Raw genomic sequence first — 25570 nt, 5'->3', positions numbered from 1 at the left:
AAAAATTATTTATTTGGATATAAAACCAACATTTCGGCAATACTCTGAAAAAAGCATAATTGATTTCTGAAATTCTGAAATCTCCGAATAAATAATTTTTCACTTACCTGAAAATTCTACAATTTTTTAATTCCCAATATTCCTTCTAAATAAAAAAAGAAAAAAATAAGAAAAAAGAAAAAACACACACACATAAGCCGGCTTTTTTTTCGTTTAGTTCATTCTTATTGCAACTTGGGGGCGCTAAAAACTGTTTAAAAAATTAACATTGAGTGTCCAAGTCTGAAACGGATGGTCTGTGGGACAGAGCTTCGCTCATGCGTGTTAGTATCCGTTTCAGACTAGTATTCTGACATCATCTTACAATATGACTGTCTTAGGCGGGATTTTTCTTGCAATAATAAAACATTTTTCCATTTTTTTAATAATTTTTTTAAAATTGTTTCGGCAATAGGAATCCACCCATGCCGAGCTTAATTTATTATATAAATATATTATATAATTTATTCCTATGACGGGACGTTCAGTGTTACCGGTTTCTGGACTATTAGTACAACAATATAATACACGATAACGATAAACATAATGTCGATATTTATTTCTTGGACACCCCCCGTATGTACCTTATTTTTAGATAAGAAAATTATTGAGAACGAGACATTCAGTATAGCATTGTTATCGTTAAAGATAAAATAAAATCTACTTCCGTTGTGATGCTGAAAAAAATTTATTTTAAAAATCTTATTGCAAATACTATGACGTATTATCAGTTTCATATTAAATAAATATGGTTGTTGTTAAAAATAACCGTTGAAAGTACAAGAATTGAATAAATTACAGAAAACAATTTAGTGATAACCTTAAAAACTGCTGCTTTATCTCGGTTTGTCCAATCGCTTATAACGAGCAAGCCGATCAACATTATTATATATTCATACAAAAACCATACTTAGTGTGTTTGTCGCCTTTTCAAAAGTCAAAAAGAGGTGAAGGTTGTTCGATAAAATAATACTGGAATAATTAAAACGAGAATTTATACAATTCTACTGTGTGTTGCATAAGTACTGCACGAGGAATTCTTCGAGGCGGAATAGAAAGCGGTGAACAACAGACAAATCGCGAATCAATTTTAGGAGATTGTATCAATGACGAACGTAAGTTCACTACTTTTTTATATTTAATAAATCAAATACTTTTTATTATATTAATAAAATGATAATGTTACATTGTCCTTTATACTAGATTATTTACGTGAAAAAATATTTTTATTATCACGTGTGTTATACAATTAACAAAATCAAATTAAAACTGTGTTTAAGAATGTTATTTTACTTTAATGATTAGTTCAATATATTAACAAGTGTTCGAACAAAAATCAGTAGATTAATTATACAGAGGTAAGTTGAAAATATTCTATATTTATATAATGATAATATACGGTGTTTCAAAAGAAACATTACATTTATAAAAAGGATTTTAAGAAATGTTTAACGAAAAAATGTTTATTACATATTAAAATATATTGCTTCGAAATTTATTTCTTAACAATAACATCGTCCAAATGTAAAACGTTCCGATGACAGCATTCATTTAATTAAACACCTGATGGCCGCCATTTCGTGACAGATATTTTCTTTTAATTATCTCAGGAAAATCGTGAAATTTAGATTTGACATAACACCGCAAAAAAAATCCGTAGGTGTTAAATTGCGACTGCATGAAGGCCAACTTATGTCACCTCTCCTGGAGATCAATTTGTCAGGAAAAATTCCTCTCTCGACAGAGGTCTATTAGACGTTTGTGAAATTGGTCTGTCCTGCGCTACAACCATGTTCTTGGTTGTATTGATTGAAGTTTTGCAGTTTAGGCATGGAGAAGCCGTCTAAAATAACGTTACAAATTCACTGAAAATGTGTGATAAAAATGAGCTTCATCCGAAACCAAGATGCTGGTCATTGTTGGAAACCGCTTAACATCTGATTTAAATCAAGCCTCTTAAGGCTTAAATTCTTGCACCAACTGATTTCTGTAAGAGTACAAACCCAAATCTTTTTATAAAATGTGGTATTACGATGATTTATTCTCCTTTGAAGCAACAGCATGCTTTCGAATAGCTGCGTTCACGCAAAATACAATACAAAGGTGAACTTTCTTTTGAGACACCTTGTATTAATTGATAAACGAACTGGCAGTTGAATTAAAGAAGATGATATACCTTAAAAATCCATCCTATAAACATTCAAACGAGCTCAACAGAAACTAGCTTTCATAAGGAAGACCAATACATCAACTTACAACGATTCTGCAGCTTTCTCTGTCAGTGATTGCTGTCAACTTAAATATCCTCGGGACGTTATTACTAAATTTAAATTTATTTTTTAGTAAAAAACAATAAAAACATTTTTTTATATTAAATATACATGTACTGTGTCGGCAGGCGTCAATAACGAAGCAAACTGATAATTTTTATAGAAAAGTATGGATTTACAAACTTATTACGTGATATTTTAATTTGTATAGATGATTAATTATATCATAAATCTTCTAATAATATAAATAACAAACTTTATGTTGTATTCTGCTACTTTCCCTGAGACTTTTTAGACCTTGCATAATACTAATTATTCGACGAGTGGTAGTTGTTTTGAATGAAAAGAAATATATCTCTCTATTTTCACAATAATTTCATCTCAACATTCGTTGAACATATGTATTATTTGTGAGAAAAATAACTTGTCTTAAAACAGAGTTAGTGATAAATAAATCAGAACAAAAACTTTTTAAGACTTGTTCAGAGTATCCGATATTGAATTTTGTGATTACTCTAGTTATTTCTTTATTCAATATAAGTTGTGAGCAAAACAAAAAAATCGTCTTAGGCGCTACCACTGCTATTGCAAGTCACTGGCAAAAAAATCAAATTATATTTTTCTTGATGAAATATCAAAGCTAATGACATTAGCTTCAAAATTATATTAATTATTGAACTCCTCCTTGCTTTCACAGTCCAAAAATATGTTGACGCACCACTTGAAAGTCTTGAAACCGATATACATGTCCGAGAAGTAGCCTATGCGATGAACATGAGTTAGTCTGCTGTTTCCATAGTTTTTAAAAGGGGCAGAGATGACAAATTCATTGTCAGCACATCGCTGAGAAATCTGGCCATCGCTGGTGTTCAATTCCAACTAGAGCTCAGAGAAACGGGAGAAGTGAATGAGCAATCAGAAGAAGACTTAAGCAGCTACCTTTGAACCAAAAGGCCAGCTACTGGCTCCAAATTGAACAATAACAACACAGACCACTCATTAGAAAGCTAAAGGCTTTGGGATGTGGAAATAAATTGTTTTTTAACGACACTTTAATTTCTTACGAAGCTTACTAATAGGAAAAATTTCCTGTTTTGTCGTGGGGATGGGTATTAACAAGGCTTCTTTAAAACTAGCTATTAAATCCCTTCCGTGTGTATGATTTTGCTGGGGGTTATCTCATATCCCCAAGACCCCATGGTTCCAGTTGGGCGCTCTAAATTTTCATACCTAAGAACCTCTACCCACGAGAAAAAGTCCATCCATAGCGATAAAAAGAAATTTGTTTATGGTATAGCCTTGTATAAAAAATTGGATTAAGCATAGGCATGTTCGTTTTCAAATACATAAAAATGTAAGTCGGGATTAAATTTTATCACATGGTAGCTCTCGTATTTGGAGAAATTATTATATTATGTTATCCATTATGTTGATAATAAAAAAGGAAATTTGTGTCAGAGATTTCTTGTTTGTCGCCAAAATAGACTTTAATATAAATCTATTGTTTTAAGTAATGCACTAATTATGATAATCCAATCTAAATAACATCTGACCATTACAACTGAAACGTTATTATCTATATCCTCGTTTATTATTTAATAATGTTATTTGAACTAAATTGTTGTTATTTGGAAAATACTTATCATTATATTAACAGCAACACTAAACGTTGAAACTGGTTTACAACTGCTGATAATACATGATAACAAATTTCATTTATTTGTCACCTTTCAGTCGTTTATTATAATAATCAAGAATGTATATATACAGAGGTTAGTACGAGATATGTACATACTAACTTTTTATACTGTTTGTCGTTAAGGCAGTTTGACATGGTGCAAGACAACTTGCAAGAAATTGCATGCAAAATATTTCATATATTAAAATTGCAAGTCTCTTGCCATTTCATCAAGCTACCAGTGATAAAAATTTCATAAATAAACTAAACAAATTACTAACATCAAATTTTATTCAATGTTTTGTTTTTATTTGATAAGTTGTAGGCTAACCAAATAATTTTTGTTACATTTCAATTTTTTCCTTAAGTAACTAACAAGATGGTTGATAGTATGCAGTTCAATTAGAAATGTTTTCATAACTCCTGTATGTACAACAATATAAAAATCTACATATCTCCTAAACCGTGAATTTTATCGAGTATCTTTTGTTGAAAAAAGTCAAAGAATCATAAAAAAAAATTTTATTCCTTGTAATTTATGAAAGCGGAGCACTGTAAACCGTTTCAATGGGAAATTACGAAAATATCTCAGGGTGGATATAATAATAACATCTACTAACTCTTCACTAGCAAGGTTATACATTAAATATTATCGTTATCCGTTTACAAATAATTTATGACAGTAATTACCTATTAGATCAAAGAATAAAAAATGATAAAATTAAAAAAAAATGTACAATAAAATTATTTCTAAATTCAGATAAAATGGTGTCAATAAAGGGACATACCAACGAACTGGTTTTAAATATGTCGACGTGGTATTTAGATATTGTTAAATTTATCGATTTATAACTATGTATACAGTGTGTGTTAAAAAATTTTGTATCAAACTACACTTGTAAGGAAAAAAAATCGACTCAAGTCGCACGCTCGCGCTCAAAAGTTTCTAGCAAAAAACTTATAGCTTCCATTCTATTTCTGACTTTAGTATCTCATACCCATTAGTCATAGATCTGTAATGAGTGGTATATTTTTTTGGTAAAGAAAAACTTGCAAACTAAAAGTTTCAATAAAAACCAACTCGGTTTTTGCTTTAATTGAACCGCCCACTCAAACCATTCAGGAACCGCCTCCAAAAGCAATGTTTATCAAACAATACGCGAATTTTTCTCCAAGTCTTCTGTAGATTAGTCGTCTTCTATCGCGTCTTAGAAGAGCCCCATTTGTCGTTAGTCCAATTTACGCGATCTCTGGCAAATCCTAGACGAACTTCTCGGTAGGCTGGGGTTAATTAGGAGCTAGTAGCTTTTTGGCTCAAGGTTAGCTGCCTTGAATCTTTTCTGACTGTTCAGCTACTCCTCGCATTTCTTTGAACTCTTGTCGGAGTTGAACAGTAAGGGGCCGATTTCTCAGCGATCTACTGACAATGAATCGGTTATATCTCTCGAATGTGCACCTTTTTCTTCCGGGATCGCGTATTCGGTGGAAGTCGCCAGTCTCTTGATAACGACGGTAAACTCTGGAAACAGCAGATTGACTTATTTTCAGCGCAATTGACTCTGACCTTGTCACAATAGGGTGACCGCTTGAGCAGCTTTATCACTTGTTATGTCCATTTTTAAGTTGAATTCGTGTTCGTTGTTGACGGAGATGTGTATTTTATAAGGATGTTTACTGATCATAATATATTGTATCAATTTTTTTCTCGCGAATGTATTTTTCAGCGTTGTATAATTTAATTTTTCAGTTGTTTTACATTGAAACTAATCTTTGAGATAGAAATTTAAATTTTCCTGGACTATTTATAAAAAAGTTGACCCGTGGAGGGATAATCGTTCTTCTTAACGCGAGTTAAAAATTTTTTAAGATTATGTCGAATATACTTGGCAACAATGCAATGATACTCCTACAAAATAAAGGTGTAACATCCTGAAGAAATATTATTATTCAATGACCTTTAAATGACAGAAGATTATTGATTTAGTTGTTAGAACTAGTAGAAGCAGAAGCAGTGGTGCTAAAACAAGAGATACGTTTTCCATTAAGTCTGAAGACCACCATATTTTTTATGAGAAAAACTCATTAAATTGGTGGTCAGTCTTCTTACTGGTCAAATACTACCTTGAGATGATAACCATGGCAGAAATCAACTGCAAATTCTGCGAGCAAGTCATAGAAACAGCAGAGTATCGAGTCCGCGAATTTCCTTTCCATTTAATCAAAGGGTTTAGGCACCTCGAAGGAATAATGCTAACACCTCACGAAGATATGAAAACCTCTTGTACAAAATATCTTCTATAATTGTTATTTATCAAGTATGAATTAATAAAAACATGGAAAAGTGAGTTTATCTTTGAGAAATAGAAAGTCAACTACAAACTAATATAGAATTGAGTGTATGCTCTAAACATACTGGGTGACCATACTAAAATATTTATAACAGGATTGGGTACAATTCTAAATTATAGTAAAAAAATTCACTAGATCGAAGATAAATGAAACGTTTCATATTTCCTCATTAATTTAATGAGCATGCCGTTTATGATGATAGGCGTAGAAAAGGCAAAGGACTAACTAACTGAAGGATACAGACTCTAAGACTTCTTAAGATCTGAAAATATCGTAGTGGAATAGACCACAAATCACAGGCACCTGAATTTATATGGTTGACAGAGTAGATTCTGTTGACCAGAACTACATAAAATATTAACCAAGTTAACAGCATTCATGGGGTTTAGTGGCTCCAAGCTTAGCCAGATCGTCGGCAATTTCAATGCACATTTAGTCCTCTATGCCCAGGGATCCAGAACTGCTTCACCAACCATTCGCCAACCAGCTTATTATGTGCTTCGAGGTATACCTATCGATAAAATAGTATAAAAATTTTTATACTCTTTTTGTACAAAATTCTTGTATTATAGAACAGGTTAGGGCTGCATCTGCCACCACCGTTGAATATAGGAGGGGATCTCTCTGAGTCAGGGTACTTCTAAAGACGAGAATATGTAACCACTATCCATCGAACTCTCAACAAACGAAACATTAACTAAATACAGTCATTTTTATTTTAACGTACGACCTGATATTTAAACAAAGTAAAAATTCTATTTTTTTACAGGACAATTCAAAAGAAAACCACCAACCAGAAGAGTCCGAGCATGAAGATTCAATTCCAGCACCGCCCGATGGGGGATACGGATGGGTGATCGTTTTCGCTTCGTTCATTTGTAACATGTTAGTAGACGGTATCATCTACTGTTTCGGAATTTTTCTAAAAGACTTATCTATACATTACAAAGAATCGGAAGCTAAATTAGCATGGGTGGGTTCACTATTAGCCGGCGTAACCATGTTAGTCGGCCCCGGAGTTAGTGTAGTCACTAATAAATACGGTTGCCGGATATCCTGTATGTCAGGAGCTATAATAGCATCAGCATCCTTCGCTTTATCGACTCTATGTCCTTCCGTGGAATTATTAATGTTCGTTTACGGTGTATGCGGTGGTATAGGATTCGGTTTAATGTATGTACCAGCTGTTGTGTGCGTGGGGTATTATTTCGAATCGAAACGATCTTTAGCTACCGGAATAGCCGTTTGTGGTTCCGGTGTTGGTACTATAGTTTTCGCGCCTTTCGGAAGGTATCTATTGGTTACTTTTGGATGGAAAGGGGCGAATTTAGTACTTGCAGCGGTATGTCTCAGTGGTGTTATCTTTGGATTCCTCATGAAACCTATTGAATATAAGAAACCGGAGAAGACGGTGACTATGGTCTATCAAAATGGAACACCTGCTATAATGGGCGATTTGAAGAAAAGCTATACGAGCCTTGTAAGTAAATTCCGATACCAGCTTTACACTATCGAATTAAAAATGTAGACAAATATTTATATGAAGGATCATTCAAGAATTTATCTGCATTTTCATTAGATTTCAGTATAATAGTTTTATTTTAATTTACTATATATCTGTATGCTGCTTCGTTCAAATCTTAGTACCGAAAGTCGTACAAACTGTAAGCAGATGCTTGTAAGAAACGATATATTCAGAAAGTAAAACACAATCTTCTCAATTGCATAAATGGATCAAGGTCTATCTGGTCCTCAGTGATAGCAAACCACATGGCAAGCTTTGGATTAGATTATACGGAAGATTGTACCATTCCTGCACCAGTATGTCATGAAACTCTCTAGAATTTCAAGGGGCATGCACATGTCTCCCCGTCCCATCCAAAATGTGTTTAATGGGATTCAAGTTCTGTATATAGGTTCTGTAGTCTCCAATAATAAGCATGAATGATAAACATGATTTTCTAGAATTTCTATCAGGTACTTGCGCGCAATTAGACTAATTCCGTGTTAGCGTCAAAAGATATGCTTCCCCATACCATAACTGATCCTCCACCAAATGGAAGACGCTCGGCAATACACGCTTGAGTTTATCTCTCGTCTAGTCGTACGCTACACTTTTACACATCTATCTGATCCCATAAGGCATAATCGCGATTCATCGGAAAGGAGTTCTCGCGCAAAATTTAACTTGACAATTTGGTGTTCACGGGAAACCGGTGGTCCAGTAACACTAGTTTGAGAAGATGATGTATGTTTAATACATTTCTTAGTTCTTGAAGATGGTTTCTAAGGGAAGCTGCAATGACTGTTCGGTTTCTCAAAACACTAGAAACTACTGTTGTAGTCTTGCCTCGTCCTGAACCAGTTCTTCTCTTCGTATCACTGCCATATGCATTGTACATCTTGCCGTTTCGCGCTGACTGCGGCCATCTTCATCACAAACAATTTACAATAAACAGATGAAAAGACAAAAACAAAAAATTTGTGGGAATGGTTTTTGTCAAACGCTTATCAAAACAACAGGAACTTTCTGTTTATTCAAGCAATCAGGTACAAATTTCTAAAATAACCTAACCCTAATTTTATGTTCAGTAGTGTATATAAGTGTTACAAATGATTATAAATTTTACTAATGCTCGAAATATTTCAAGAAAAGGTCATCATTCCGTATCTTGGATTGGTAAAAACGAAAAATAATTGGGAGTTTGACTAATAAAAATATTTCGTAACGCCATCCGTATTCACGATAAAGAGCGTTGAGATTTATACCAGTTTTTGCCCTTTTTTCCTACATTTGTTTTTATACCCCATTCTCATAGAGGGTGCTTGTTACACGATTCCTAACCAAGTATTATTGAACATAATTTTCCTTGAGGTTAGTGAGCATCATTCAATATTTCACCAAAAAGGTACTATGTACTATTTTCGGAATATTTTGATAGGAAAATTATGGAGTAATAACGATACTGGTATGAAATAATGATTTTAATTTCAAGCTAGATTTTTGCTTTTACCGAAACATCCTGTAGAATAATAATTTAAACTTCCGTATTTAATGAACCATGATCATTAAAACTTGAAATTAACCTCCATGGGTCGCGATTATTAAAATGAGAATCAATATTTAAAATTAACATTCAATATTCTGTCCTGATTTTCATATTATTTTTATTAAACGCAAATCAAAGACGAAGCAACAAACTAATCGTCAATAATCGACATTAATGAAAAAATAATTCAATATTAATTCAATAATAAAAGACGAAAGAATTTATTTCGAAAGTATTCCAACGTCATCGTTTATATATTTACATTGTTGCCAAGCAGATATTTTGTAGAAATTCAAACATTCTCTGATATAGTTCTTCCAATATCAATTAGCAGATTATAAAAACTTGTCGACAACTTTGTTTGATCTAAAACATCATTATTATATCTCGTTAATTGCTACAACTGAATATTAAATTATAAAACGTAAATAGACGAATAAAATGTACCTGCCTGTAAGGGAGTTTGGCTTAAACAGGATACCAGACGTGAACTAAGCCCTTTTTGTATTCCATTCGTCTATTAGAACTTCGATAGTCTTTTATCTGACCAAAATAATTTTGTCGCCATCGAACTATCCTTGACAATTCGGTTATTGCCATCCGTTTATTCAGTTTTTTTTGTTTAAATCCACATCTGCTACTTTTTGCTGTATTACTTCTAATGTCTCCTTATATAAATTATAAATTGTCCTACGTATAAAATCTTGAGTAGCTTTGTCAACTGATTCCAGATTTTATGTAAACGATCCACAGCAAACACTTTCGTTACAACTCGATAAATGAAAATTCATTATTATACCTCGCGAACTTGCTACCATTGAATATCAAATTATAAAACGTAAATAGACGAGTAAAATGTATCTACTTGTAAGGGCGTTTGGTTTAAACAGGATACCAGGCGAGAACTGAGCCCTTTTAATACCCCATTCGTTTTTTTTTCTAGAAAACGAAATTTCAAAACAAAAAATCATACATAAGATACAGAAGCTAAATAATATCCCCCAGAGTAGCTCAATCAAAATACTCTACTCCAAAAAGAAAATGAATTTTAAGAAAAAGTTTTAAAAAACGATTTTCGATTACCAGGCTTTAAAAATGTGAATCTCTCTTGACTATTGACGTTCAAATAAAAACGGGAGATACTATTAGATAAAGAGCATTGAGAAGACCTATTTTCAATTTTAAATGCGGACGAACTAAAAAAGACAAGCCCCATTTCACACATGATATTTTTAGGTTTCACTTCTCTACCACGTAAGAAATTCTCAACAGCACATACATAATTTAGTGCTGTTGTAACTATGCATTCGTATTTAATTGATAACGAGGTCAAAAGTCTAAACAATGTTTAGAATGCTTCAATTAACCAACAAAAGTCATTTTATGGAAAATATACTTAATTCTAAAAATATTGTTAACTTTGCCAACTACCTTTTATGGTTTTGCCCAAGCTTGTCTTTAATTGCGCGAACCAATTCATCAGTAACCAAAAACGGATGGCGATTCTTTCCAAAAAAGATCGATTATTGAATCGAATCGAATCTTAATCTAATGAATCGATTCATAAAAAAATCGGGGTCTAAAACAAGAAAGGCACCATAATAAACATTCTCTGGGATCTCTTATCAATAAAATCAGGGATTTTTTTAGTTCAGGGAATTCGATAATATTAATTATATTTATTACTATATCAAAGTATGAGATCAGATATAAAGTAAAACATTTAGTACAGTGATCCAAGTAAAACACCTCGCAATTTTAAAGACCTTCATGGATTAGTTGGAAATTTTGACAGAAGATCAAAAATGATGCAAATAACAAACCCGATTTGGTGCCAATGTATGCTTCTACCCCAGGGGTGAATGCCACCCTTACTCCGGGGTGGAAATTTGAAATTTTAAAATAACACCGGGAGTCGATAGAGAATCGAATTTTATGCACAAAATGCGGAATGAAGTTTTTTATTTAACTCAATAATTTCTGAGTTATTCAAGATTGAAAATTAAAAAAAAACGGGTTTTCCACCATTTTTCACGAAAAACTCGAAACTACGGATTTTCTGGAAAAAATTATTCTATCAAAATTGAAGCTTATAAAAAAAACAAAGAAATTAGTCAGTTTAAATTAAATTTTTTAAATAATATTCAGCAACTTATGAGTCACTGAAAGCCAATTTTTTCTTTTTTGTAAATTTATGCAGAGGTGTGAGCTCAAATAATGGAAAACATTTTTAAAGTACTTTTTTAGACCTTTAAAATGACCTTTTATAAAACATGAAAATTAAACGAATTATGACTAAAATAAGTTAAGTAACTCGAATTTGAAAAAAAAGTTTGTCGGTAAATTTGACACCAAAATTAAAATTAATTGTAGCCCATGTAAAATTATGTTTAAGCCCTAACAATACATTCAAAAGTTTGAATGGTTTGGAACACGTATATTTTGAAAAAAGTTATTTAATGTGAAATTTTTTTTTCAATTTAAAAAAAAAAACTAACGAAAATCAACGAAAAAATTTTTTTGGAACTAAAATTTAGCTTTTATTTTACTGAAAATTTGGTTTTTTTAAAACTCACATAGCTTGAAAATTAAACGAGATATAAGCGTTTAATGTATTGATTTCAATGCTAAGGGAGAGACTTTTTTACCCTTTAACATCAAAATTCTCTGAATAAAAGGGCCTAGAAGAGTTGTAATTCTCATGATTTTGTAGCTTATGAAATTTCCTACAAAATGATGTATGGATGAACGCAAAAAGCTTAAAGGGAAGCGGAGTTATTATTAAAAAACCGAATACATTTTTCTAGAGATAATGCTGGATAATCACGAAACGTCTAAGTTTTGATCTTTGTGGAGTATTTATATAATACATGCAAAAAATAATGTTTGAACATAATGAACCCAATAATTGCTTCCATTTAGTAATTTGCAATTTTTCCCATTCTGAGGGGTGGTTTTTGGTGATGGCATTATTAAAAATATTGAGGGTCAGATTTCTTATACTTGAAAAAAAAATTCTCCTATCACTATACAAAATATAAAAAATTTCATGTTTTTTACCACATTTTTTAAATAATCTTTGTATGAGGGGTTGTTTCTAAAGGTAGGTGAGGTGTAAAATATCAAAATATTAAAGTCATAATACAGAATAATCAGCTATTAATTTAAACATAACTATAGCCAATTACCGCTTCAATTCATTAGTTTTCAATTTATTGGAGTAAGGGGTGATTTTCACCCCTTAAAAATAAAAAGCATACTTTGCGACCAAATCAAGTTGAAGAGCAGAGTAAGATGAATTTAATTCCAAATTTTCAAAAGATCGATTTAAAATTGGTTTCGGTAGATTTTAAGCTTGAATTGCTGTACTAATTTACTTATATTTGTATTTGGTACATTAAAAGTTGAGATAATAGATAATATAGCTTATAGTTCCTAATGCTTAATATCTAAGCTTTTTAAAAATAACAGTCTGTCTAGTCTACTAGGATCCGAGCAGTTCCAACCATCAATTGCGATGTTGCCTGCAATTGAAAAAAGCCGTTCACATGAACATGAGATCCCTCGATACTCAAATAAATCACGGCTATCGAGTGAACATGGCAATAGATTGTTATTGTCAGTAAATATAGGATCATATTTTGTGTGCAAAACTGCCTTTTTTACCAAAACAGAAAAAATTGAATGTCGATTTTCAAGGGTGAAATATCTATCCAATAAATCGATTCAGTACAACATATCGATTTAAAAAATCAATTTATTTGCTCCGAAAAATCAATTTCAAATCGCCATCGACAGTCTACGTCATTCTTCATCGTGTACTTGATCATGCTCTTTATCGAGCTGTCTGGTCCATCTTCTAATAATTAAATCACTCATAGCATTTTGTCTGTAAACATCCATGCCTTTTACCCACAAAATATAAGTTAAATACGTTGTTTGATTTTACCCAATTTTTACTTTAAACCTCAATTCCTCATCGACTTTGAAACAAAAAACCAAGTTAATTAATCAGGATTTAAGGGGGTCATGACCCCCATGACGCCCCCCTGGATTCAAGCTTGCTGACATTATAAAGAACCACACAAAATTCTAATTCTTGAGTTTCTTCTGCTGACGAACGTTGTTCACCCTGTATATAAGATTATAATTTGATAATCAGTAAATCAAAAATAAAGATATATTTTAATTTCACAAAGATTACTTAACACGGGATGTCCTGGATAAGAACACAGAGCAGAGTCATACAGGGGAGCCCAAAATATGACGATTAGGCATATTGAGCATTGTTTACACTACCACTACACCAACACTACACCAATACTACACCAACACTCACAATTATACCAATTACACTGTCTGAAACTCGTTTCGATAACCAAGTTATCGTCTTCAGAGACAATTTACCTTCAGTCTTTGAGGACGATAATTTTAAAGTCTATAACTCATTATACAAATCAATTGTCATATTTTGAGCTCCTATACACATTTCGTTTTTAAAATTTTATCATATCAATTTACTATGTGTTACAGACAGATTTATCGGCATCAAGACATTCACTAGCTAGTAACAAAAGTAAAAAAAGTCAAGTACTTCCTCCATTAGCGAGACAAGACGTCCTTTATACAGGTTCAATAAGGAATCTAAAAGAATATCAATCTCAAAAATCTTTACATGATTTCAGACAGAGCATGTTGAACATACCCACAGACAAATCAAAATACAGTAAGTGAATGAATTAAATAAGCATTGAAACAAAGTTACATAGTGGATTTGTAATAATTTTTCTTTTAGGTGTTAGTTCATCAAGACTGTGTAGAATTTTTGGCGATTTATTAGATTTGAGTTTGATCAAGAATCCAGTTTTTATAGTGATCATTCTATTAAATTTTATGGGTTTTATAGCTCTGTACATTCCATTCGTTTTTATAGGGGAAGCAACAGAAAAAGACGTAAGCATTTTTTAGATTATCAAAATAAAAAAATAACATATGATGGATTTGGCCAGTGTTAAAATAAAACATTAATTAATGAATTAACATGGAATAAAAATCGAAAAATGAACAAAATTAATTTATTATTTAATTTATTCGTGAAGTTACTGAGTATCAAATTTATTTTCAAAAGTGGCGCTAATTGTCGATATTGCTGGTGCAATAAGCAAAAATTGTGTCAAATAAAAATCAATGACGTCGAACATCTGGAATCTGGAATCTGCAGCTCTTCTTAAATTTCCGAAAACCTAAACGAAACAATCAAGATCTTTCACTATAATTCACTATATATAGTGATGACCTCTCATACGACCCCTCGTTTCAAAGTTATAGGCCTTTAAAGTTGCGTAATCAAAACATTTATTTAAATATATTTTCTAAATTACACATTCGAACATTATGAATGTTCACTACTAACTGAAAACCAGGGGCGGCTGAAGTCCAATGGTTAATAATCCGTAACCTGTACAATCTAAAGATAGTAAAAATTATTTTTTTAATCGATTTTTTAACATTTTGTTTAACTCAATAATATTTATGGTTTAGGAGACATGTAGATTTTTAACAATACTTCATTGGAAGCAAACAACGATTTTTCAAAATAATATTATTTAAAATGTCTTCAGCTAGCGATTCAGTCATTCTATTTGAAGTAAGAGAGTCTGCAAATGCTGTAATGGGTAGTATAATACCTGAAAAATCAAGAAGTAGATAGGCTTTGGCCTACCAAAAATTTGAATAATGGTGCGATTTGAAAAATATAAAGAACATCAACGAAAAGGTACTACTTGCTTATTTTGAAAATTTATTTCATTTAAAAACTTTAAGGGCGTCGACTTTGTGGACTACATATTAAATGTTGAAATCTGAAGTCATGCTTTTGGCTTGGCTGAAGAGACAGTTAGCAGGATACTAAGCGGAAAAATTTTGACGAAGGAGAATGTAGAAAGATTTATAAAAGAGACTGATGACGAAATATTTCTATTTGCAAAAGTACCACTGTTCCTTAGGACGCAATGATTATAGGGATTGCGGAAGTCTGTAGGAAGGCTGAAATCACGTTCCTACGATAAGACGTTTTTGATGAAGGCACCTTTTTTTTCAAAATTACAATTCCAGAAAGCAAAACACACGTTATTCGTTAATTTGTAGTCACTGCTGGAAATAATATCAATCTTGTTGACCCCTTAAAAAGTATAAAAATCTCATTCTGTAAAGAAATACAGATTTTTTATGCTATATTGTAATGGAAAACGTGGCATATAATCCGTTGGCATAAATACCAGTGCTTAGTACCTGGGTCTATCTAATGTCAAAGGAAATTTTGGAAATAAAGCAAAACGAAGGAGGGAAATCCAACAGGCTATGATGAGAGTTCATTGGAAAATAACAGAAGAATTTCAGAAAATATTCTGGGCCAATCCCCTGGCATACATGTAGATATCACAGCTTCAAATGAAATTAACATTAGACAAGAAGTTCAAGAGAATATTCACCGAGTAAATGGACTCACTTTAAATAACTGTTTGTTTAATAATGTTATTTTCAATGATCTTGAAATACTATTGAATGAGTTAATTGTCAGTTTTTACAGTAATTAATAAATTATTCTTTGAAACTTAAACAGTTACGCAAAGATTTTACATAACTACTTTTCATAACTGATATATAAAGGTTACGAAAACTGTGCAGTTAAATATCATTTTCCTCTCTCGTTATGTAATATATTATTTCTCTATTGTATTATATATTTTTAGGATATCAGTAAGGATCAAAGTACGTTACTTATATCTCTTATGGGTATAACAAACACCGTGGGACGAATAGTTTGCGGTTTCATTGCAGATTTTCCAAAAGTTAATACTTTATTAGTTAATAACGTTTGTATGATAGTTATGTCGATTGCACTAGGTGGAATAGCTTTTTGTCATCATTACATTTCGTATGTTGCTGTTACTTTCATCTACGGCAGTGCGATGGGTAAGTTTTGCATAAAAAATTATATGTATAAGGTGAAACGCGAAATAATACTCAACCAATTTTAAAACTAATGCACTACACAAATATTTACCAGATTAGTTAATAGAGCTCGTCACCTGTCGTTTCTGTTATTGCAGCGCTTATCAAAGTCATCACCAGCTGTGGTGAATTTCGTTTGTTGACGACGGCTCTCCATTTCTTTCTGCTTTGGGTATTTATGTAGTCTTCTGTTAAGTTTATCTGATGTAGTTCTTTCTTGGTAGTTCTTCCCCATTTTCGTACCGATCTGCCACCTTTCTTTCTACCTGTTCTATTTCAAACATATTTACAGTAACCTATTGACATGAACATCTCTGAGTCCAAATTCTCGACTAACACTTTTTATAGTCCTTTAAGTAAAAATAGATAAACTACATCCCACTAGATTACATGATATCAAAGAGGAACACCCCCTTCTGATTACACAGATAACACAGTCGTCGTAACATGTTCTGCCGAATACGTGTTTGAATTTTTTTGGTTTTGGTGAACCAGAGATTGTTGTTTTGTTTCGGGGGTGTAATGAAACAACCACGTTTCATCTCCTGTGACGATAGAGTCCTACAACTTCTCTTTGTTGCTTACCCCCTTATATTGTTGAAAAAACACAGTCAAATAGTTTCTCCTTGTGTCCTGGTTACCTTGTTTAAGCATTCTCCATTGTGCCATCGGAAGTTTCAAGTATGCGCTCAACAATGTCAATATTCTTATATCATTTCCAGTTTATTGAAAATATGTGATTTTTATATGGATTTGATCATCCATTTAACACATTTTTGGATCTTACTGCAATTTTAATGCCAGTTAGGGGGCCTAAACGTTTATTTTCAGATTTAAAACGGATCTTCCTATTTTCACATTTTCGGGTGTAACCTCAATTTTTAGGCAAGTTATTGAGCCTAAACGTTCATTTTTAGCGTTGAAATAGATTTTATCATTCATTTTTTACAGTTTCAGGTCTTACTATAATTTATAGGCCAGTTAATGATGCTAAACATTCATTTTTAGCTTTGAAATGGATTTAATCGTCCAATTTTCACATTTTTGGGTCTTACTGAAATTTTTAGGCCAGTTAGTGAGCCTAAACGTTCATTTTTAGCTTTGAAATGGATTTAATCATCCAGTTTTCGCATTTTCAGGTCTATCTCCAATTTTTAGGCAAGTTATTGAGGCTGAACGTTCATGTTTACCGTTAAAATGGATTTTATCATCCATTTTTTACAGTTTCAGGTCTTACTATAATTTATAGGCCAGTTAATGATGCTAAACATTCATTTTTAGCTTTGAAATGGATTTAATCGTCCAATTTTCACATTTTTGGGTCTTACTGAAATTTTTAGGCCAGTTAGTGAGCCTAAACGTTCATTTTTAGCTTTGAAATGGATTTAATCATCCAGTTTTCGCATTTTCAGGTCTATCTCCAATTTTTAGGCAAGTTATTGAGGCTGAACGTTCATGTTTACCGTTAAAATGGATTTTATCATCCATTTTTTACAGTTTCAGGTCTTACTATAATTTATAGGCCAGTTAATGATGCTAAACATTCATTTTTAGCTTTGAAATGGATTTAATCGTCCAATTTTCACATTTTTGGGTCTTACTGTAGTTTTTAGGCCAGCTCTTGAGCCTAAACATTAATTTTTAGCTTTGAAATGGATTCAATCATCCAATTTTCACATTTTTGGGTCTTACTGTAGTTTTTAGGCCAGCTCTTGAGCCTAAACATTAATTTTTAGCTTTTAAATAGATTTAATAACCCAATTTTCACCAAACATGAATTAATCTTTAAGAAGCTGATCTTCTGGACAATCAGATCCGAAGCCGGTGGTCTTCCACTCCGTTCTTCATCGTAAACTTCCATGCGACTTTCAGCAAAAGCATTGCACCATTTGTGGACGTGCTGAACGGACATGTACTCTTCATTATTAACCTCAGTCAGTTACCGATGGTTCTCCAAAGATTCGAGAGTGGGGTAATAACTGCACACAGCACTGTTGTCGGATTTAGCCTAGCACCTTCCTTCGACGCTGTAGCTCATTGAGACCCTTACTTTCGATACAACCCTAGTAAATGAAACGTGAAATGATATAATTATATTTCTTAAACTATGAAAATTATTGTAGAAACAATTGAGATGTCGTTATAAGAAACATTTTCTGTTTCAGCTGGTTACATCTCATTGACATCGATTCTATTAGTAGAGTTCCTCGGATTGGAAAAATTAACGAGCGCCTTTGGACTTCTAATTCTCTTCAGAGGTTCCGGAGCTCTAATCGGACCACCTGTACATGGATTAATCATGAAATCGTTTTCATATTCGCACGGTTTTTTGGTAGCTAGCGGTTTTTTAACTATTTCGAGTCTATTGTCGTGCTCGATTCCATTTATAAGAAAAATTAAAAGAAACAACACCAAAGATAGATCGTTAGAACCAGTGAATTTAAACGTTGAAGAGGCAGCATAGAATAAATTTAAAATGTTTTTAGAACTCGGAGAATGTACAGTAAGAGGAAATCAACTACTATGCCTCATATTAGTCGAATATATACGAGGTTTGATCAAAAAATAGAACAAAAAAAATTATTAATAACAAAGTTGAAAAAAAAATCACATGAAATTTGTATTAATCTCATTCACAATACTGCCTAGGTAAAAACGAAATCATACCCACGTTATAGTATTTTTTACGACTGTTGGTGTGAAGACGTTTTCCTTGTCGAACATTTTTTATTCTCGGGAGGAGAATATAGTAGAGGAAAATACTAATATCATATTTATAATTAGACAATTGATTTTTATAAAAATATTAAATTTTTTGAGTGACGTTGAAAATCACATAAATACATGTATTGTTTACACAGTAAGACCAAGAATTTATGTACGACATTTCCAATCTCTCAAACGAGTGTTCGACGCGAATAAAAAATTATTAATAAGTTGATTTAATAGCTAAAATTCGACGAAATAAACGTTTCTTCGTATTTCTACGTTACGAGAAAAATACGAGAAACACAATAACGACAAAAGAGGTAATAACATTTTTGGGGGAAAGCCCTATGTGAGTGCCGTGTGGAGACGTCTGTTGATATTGATCTTAAGCTTCAGTAGATGGAAGTGTTCGAGAAAGACATGCCTTAGAAGCTTATTCCATAGGCTTGCTCTTCTCCAAAGAAATGTCCCCCGATAAAATAGAGTGAGATCAATGGCCTTTCTCCTATGCTCTAAACTGTTCAAGATTCTGATCAACTCTGGATCGCCTATAAGTCGAATGTCTCTATTCTGTATTGAGTCGAGCATCTTCAGACCTTTGAGCCGAGCTCCAAATGTGCGAGCAATACTTAAAGATGGAGAAATATGAGCCTTGTAGAGGATTAGAAATTGTATTGCTCTAACCTCAAAACGGAACAAGCGGTTTTCCGAATTGTTTAGAGAGAACCAAAATCTGAGCCGCAGTGTCAGGCTTTTTTGTAAAAACAGTATCCTAGGACTTTGTTGCATTGAACTTGCACGGTTCAGAGGACCGGAATCCTAAATATGGATCAAAAGTAATTTTTTGTGTTTTTTTTTTAACAAAATTATATAATGTTACATTATTTAATTGATTTGTGATAATATTTTGTTTCAATATGAATTTACATCATAATTATGTTACAATAATTAAAACGTCAATATTTTTTGCATACACCCATGTAAATACAAAAAAATCTTAGGAAATAAATAAAAAGAAAGAAAATAATTATAAGAAACTATAAAAGAACTTTTAGCATACATTTTCATAACATGAATTTCACAATGCTGTTACATGTTCCAAACACAAATATTTTGCACATAATTGGTAGTAATATTTAGTTTTCCTATTTTTCCGCCAATCACATACAGTACAGCGACCTTGAACTCCGGGAATTCGGGTTGGTACTTCTTGTTCTGCTGGTTCTTGGTAGATTACTAGACACAGCCCGTACTTTTCGGTAGTAATTTACTAGTAACATTGATAGTTGCAGTAAAAATTCTCTATGTTGTGTCTTAGATTCATCATCTAAAGATGTGTAAACTACAAAAGAGTTTATCCCTGCTACATTCAACAAACTAAAACAAGGCACAATAGGCCATCATCTTGTAGCACCACATCTACTCCGCTTTTCGTCTGATTATAATCTATAATCATCTCAGGTTTAATGTCATATCCATGATGCATTGTAGAGATAAGTAAGACATTCCGATTTTTTTTTTGGAATATGAGAAACTAAAGTAATTCCTTCATAAAAACCAAACATCGAAGAACCAATGCATCTACCATTGTTTTGTACAAATTCTATTGGCAACTGTTTTTTATTTTTTCGAATAGTACTCAGTAAAGTAAATTTTTTTGATTTAAGACTATCAGCTAGTGGAATACTACCAAAACAATTATCTACAGTAATATTTCTATTGGTACCATAAATGTGTTCACAAAGTCTTTCTACTACTGCTTGCGAATCTGTACTCACTTGAAAAGGGCCATTGAGCTGCTTTCCAACGTAAACTTCCAAGTAGCTAGTATAAAACTGCTTCGCATCAGAAATAGCAAAAATTTTAATGCCATATTTATTTGGTTTACTAGGAATATATTGCCTAAAACTACATTTTCTTCGAAAAGCCTCAAGTTTTTCATCTATGGTGACGAAAGCAGAATGAGACTAACATTGTTTGATATTGTTTTTGAATCTATCTATAATCGTTTTTTCTTCTCTGGTATGAATATTATCAAATCGAATACAGCGCAAGAGAAACAGAAATCTTGCCCTATTCATTACAAGCCTGAAAGTTTCAACACAAGTGCCATCTGCTCTTCTGAATTCATGTGATTTGCTTTTCTTACACAAGCAAGAAAAAGAAGGCCAATTAGGGCTTTAATTTCAGCAAGGTTTGTAGGTTTCACATCTCTTTCTCTGCTATATTTATTTCCAACATTCTCAATTTTTATATTTGTACATTCCACAACTATATCTAGCATTTCGAATTGTTTGACGGTTGGCAATCGTACATATTTATTCGTGGTACGTGTTCTTACATTTTTCGGTGATTTTTCCACTTTGTCATTTTATCTCTACCTATAAAGTACGGGTTTCTCCTGAAACTATCATCATTTCCCTCTGTTTGTTCATCTTCAAACTCTTGTTCAGTATCACTAGATTCAGATATTTCTTCTATATGATCAATTTCATTTTGTTCATCCTCATCATCTTCGTTGTCATACGTCTCTTCTTCAGTCGAAACTTTCTCAAATAATCTCAATAATCTTTCTTGTTCCTTCTCGTAGTCCATATCTATATAATATATATAAATAAGGAAGAAAAAGTTGAACTTCATCACTTACCGATTAAAATTTACCAGATCTTATAGAAAAGAACAAAAATGTGTACGCAACAGTCGCGCCCGGTGTACTAGAACCTGTTCCCTAATAACGAAGTTACAATATTGTATTTTACTCAGCACACGTACTTCACCGGTGGTGGATTCTCTACTATAGATCGAGTAGATCATTGATGTACAGGATAGAAAGAGTAGGTGTTAAAATCCATCCCTAGGAAACACCAGCGATAACCTCAAACCTTTCTAAGGTGTGACCGTCGATAGCGAGCTGGATGGATCGGTCATTGAGAAAGCTATTAAGCCAGTCGATAGGTGAAATAGAGATAATAGAGAAAAGAGTTTGCATAGAGAACCTGTTAGTTCAACTGCGCATATATTTAAACCGATAGGTGGTATTCTATCAGCGCCAATGGCTTTATTTATGTCCAAGCTTTGCGAGCTTTTGTCACATCTCTTTTTCGAAATTCCCTTTCTGACATCGATTGAACAACTTCAAGTAGGCTGAGTGGTATTTTCCTCCGCGAATCGAGACTTGAATTTGAAGCTATCATGCGAATAAACGTGAAAAAAGAATTCAAGTTTAAAAAAATTAATTTAAGATCCACGATGTACAGAAACTTATTGGTTCCTTTATGAAGGTAGCATTATGATTTTGAAAACAAAAAAAAATTATTACCTAACAATTATTTCTCCGTCCAACGTCATCGAACTAGAGAACTGTATGGAGAACTTTCCAAATGTGTACCCAAATATCATAGCCAAAGTCAGGTTGAATTATAGACAAGACCGCACGTTTTGACAAACTTACGGTACAAAAGAGAACAGATTTAATTGGTAAAAAAATCGCCTTATGTCTCATGTTTACGATTAAGAAGTACTTCGACACATTTTTCAGGTCTTTATCTTCAAAGTTAAAGTGCCAGTAGCCCCCTGTAAAATTCAGAATTTTCGTTCCATTTGAATCTCAATTTATCCTCACAATTAAAAAAACTGATGACTTGGTGAACGACTTTGAATGGCATATTTATTTAGATCGATTTGAGTCACTAAGATTGTCTTAATTTAACTTAAAGTAACCGGAACATTACAAACTTATCACTATTTACCTCAACACTAGTTACTATAAATACTGCCATGAGAATCTATTTTTTGACCACACCTTGTATAAAAGTAACAGTACAAAATATGTTTTTGTCACTCTACTTAGAATTATCGAAAAAATTTTTTGAATTTTAATATTAATTTTGATGAAATTTAAATTCTGTTTGTTTCAAAAATATATTATGTAGTGACAAGAAGCGAATCTGCGCGTTATATAATTACGCCGATCTCTCCTACAACTTCGGGTAGTTTTGGTTCAAATCATTCAGTAATCGCTTAAGGGGGTATTCTGGTATAGAAAACATTTTTACTCACAATTTTGTTATGATATTTATTGACTTTTTAAAAATATACAAAAAATATAAAAATATCAGAATTTCAATAAATTACAGGCCAGTAAGGTGGGGGCTCCAAAAAAAGAGTGCACTGTGGTTGACATGATTCCAGCCCTTGTAGTAATATTAAACAAAAATAAACGGGGCCACTGGTTCACATAATTCCAGCCCTTGTAGTGATATCAAACAAAAATAAACGGGGCCATTGGTTGACATGATTCCAGCCCTTGTAGTGATATCAAACAAAAATAAACAGGGACATTGGTTGACATGATTCCAGCCCTTGTAGTAATATTAAACAAAAATAAACGGGGCCATTGGTTGACATGATTCCAGCCCTTGTAGTGATATCAAACAAAAATAAACAGGGACATTGGTTGACATGATTCCAGCCCTTGTAGTGATATCAAACAAAAATAAACAGGGACATTGGTTGACATGATTCCAGCCCTTGTAGTGATATCAAACAAAAATAAACAGGGACATTGGTTGACATGATTCCAGCCCTTGTAGTGATATCAAACAAAAATAAACAGGGACATTGGTTGACATGATTCCAGCCCTTGTAGTGATATCAAACAAAAATAAACAGGGACATTGGTTGACATGATTCCAGCCCTTGTAGTAATATTAAACAAAAATAAACGGGGCCACTGGTTCACATAATTCCAGCCCTTGTAGTGATATCAAACAAAAATAAACAGGGACATTGGTTGACATGATTCCAGCCCTTGTAGTGATATCAAACAAAAATAAACAGGGACATTGGTTGACATGATTCCAGCCCTTGTAGTAATATTAAACAAAAATAAACGGGGCCACTGGTTCACATAATTCCAGCCCTTGTAGTGATATCAAACAAAAATAAACGGGGCCATTGGTTGACATGATTCCAGCCCTTGTAGTGATATCAAACAAAAATAAACGGGGCCATTGGTTGACATGATTCCAGCCCTTGTAGTAATATTAAACAAAAATAAACGGGGCCACTGGTTCACATAATTCCAGCCCTTGTAGTGATATCAAACAAAAATAAACAGGGACATTGGTTGACATGATTCCAGCCCTTGTAGTGATATCAAACAAAAATAAACAGGGACATTGGTTGACATGATTCCAGCCCTTGTAGTGATATCAAACAAAAATATACAGGGACATTGGTTGACATGATTCCAGCCCTTGTAGTGATATCAAACAAAAATAAACAGGGACATTGGTTGACATGATTCCAGCCCTTGTAGTGATATCAAACAAAAATAAACAGGGACATTGGTTGACATGATTCCAGCCCTTGTAGTGATATCAAACAAAAATAAACAGGGACATTGGTTGACATGATTCCAGTCCTTGTAGTGATATCAAACAAAAATAAACAGGGACATTGGTTGACATGATTCCAGCCCTTGTAGTGATATCAAACAAAAATAAACAGGGACATTGGTTGACATGATTCCAGCCCTTGTAGTGATATCAAACAAAAATAAACAGGGACATTGGTTGACATGATTCCAGCCCTTGTAGTGATATCAAACAAAAATAAACAGGGACATTGGTTGACATGATTCCAGCCCTTGTAGTAATATTAAACAAAAATAAACGGGGCCACTGGTTCACATAATTCCAGCCCTTGTAGTGATATCAAACAAAAATAAACGGGGCCATTGGTTGACATGATTCCAGCCCTTGTAGTGATATCAAACAAAAATAAACGGGGCCATTGGTTGACATGATTCCAGCCCTTGTAGTGATATCAAACAAAAATAAACGGGGCCATTGGTTGACATGATTCCAGCCCTTGTAGTAATATTAAACAAAAATAAACGGGGCCACTGGTTCACATAATTCCAGCCCTTGTAGTGATATCAAACAAAAATAAACAGGGACATTGGTTGACATGATTCCAGCCCTTGTAGTAATATTAAACAAAAATAAACGGGGCCACTGGTTCACATAATTCCAGCCCTTGTAGTGATATCAAACAAAAATAAACAGGGACATTGGTTGACATGATTCCAGCCCTTGTAGTGATATCAAACAAAAATAAACAGGGACATTGGTTGACATGATTCCAGCCCTTGTAGTAATATTAAACAAAAATAAACGGGGCCACTGGTTCACATAATTCCAGCCCTTGTAGTGATATCAAACAAAAATAAACGGGGCCATTGGTTGACATGATTCCAGCCCTTGTAGTGATATCAAACAAAAATAAACGGGGCCATTGGTTGACATGATTCCAGCCCTTGTAGTAATATTAAACAAAAATAAACGGGGCCACTGGTTCACATAATTCCAGCCCTTGTAGTGATATCAAACAAAAATAAACAGGGACATTGGTTGACATGATTCCAGCCCTTGTAGTGATATCAAACAAAAATAAAC

At 33.0% G+C, this 25570-nt stretch overlaps 1 protein-coding gene across 2 annotated transcripts; it reads left to right on the top strand.

Moving 5' to 3' along the window:
- The first annotated feature begins 831 nt into the window (after positions 1-831).
- On the top strand, positions 832-24836 carry LOC130453178 (monocarboxylate transporter 14-like). Of its 2 annotated transcripts, none has more exons than XM_056792788.1 (6): positions 832-1154; positions 7106-7816; positions 13920-14112; positions 14182-14339; positions 16139-16361; positions 18566-24835. In XM_056792788.1, the coding sequence occupies exons 1-6, from the start codon at positions 1146-1148 to the stop codon at positions 18862-18864; spliced, it is 1593 nt and encodes a 530-aa protein (XP_056648766.1). In that variant the 5' UTR covers positions 832-1145; the 3' UTR covers positions 18865-24835. The 2 variants fall into 2 exon arrangements, with proteins under 2 accessions (XP_056648766.1, XP_056648767.1); XM_056792789.1 differs by lacking the exon at positions 832-1154 and adding an exon at positions 4041-4081 and having other exon boundaries at positions 18566-24836.
- The last annotated feature ends 734 nt before the right edge of the window (positions 24837-25570 follow it).

Source organism: Diorhabda sublineata, chromosome 2, assembly GCF_026230105.1.
Source record: "Diorhabda sublineata isolate icDioSubl1.1 chromosome 2, icDioSubl1.1, whole genome shotgun sequence".
Taxonomy (NCBI): Eukaryota; Metazoa; Arthropoda; class Insecta; order Coleoptera; family Chrysomelidae; genus Diorhabda; species Diorhabda sublineata.
Note: the sequence above shows the minus strand (reverse complement) of the source record. Positions and strands in the feature narration are given on the sequence as shown.

Bases quoted from the DNA above. Each gene is read 5' to 3' on its own strand.
- LOC130453178 (XM_056792788.1), top strand. The intron at 14,113-14,181 runs GTAAGTGAATGA...TTTTTCTTTTAG, and splicing joins CACAGACAAATCAAAATACA to GTGTTAGTTCATCAAGACTG. The intron at 14,340-16,138 runs GTAAGCATTTTT...ATATATTTTTAG, and splicing joins GGGAAGCAACAGAAAAAGAC to GATATCAGTAAGGATCAAAG.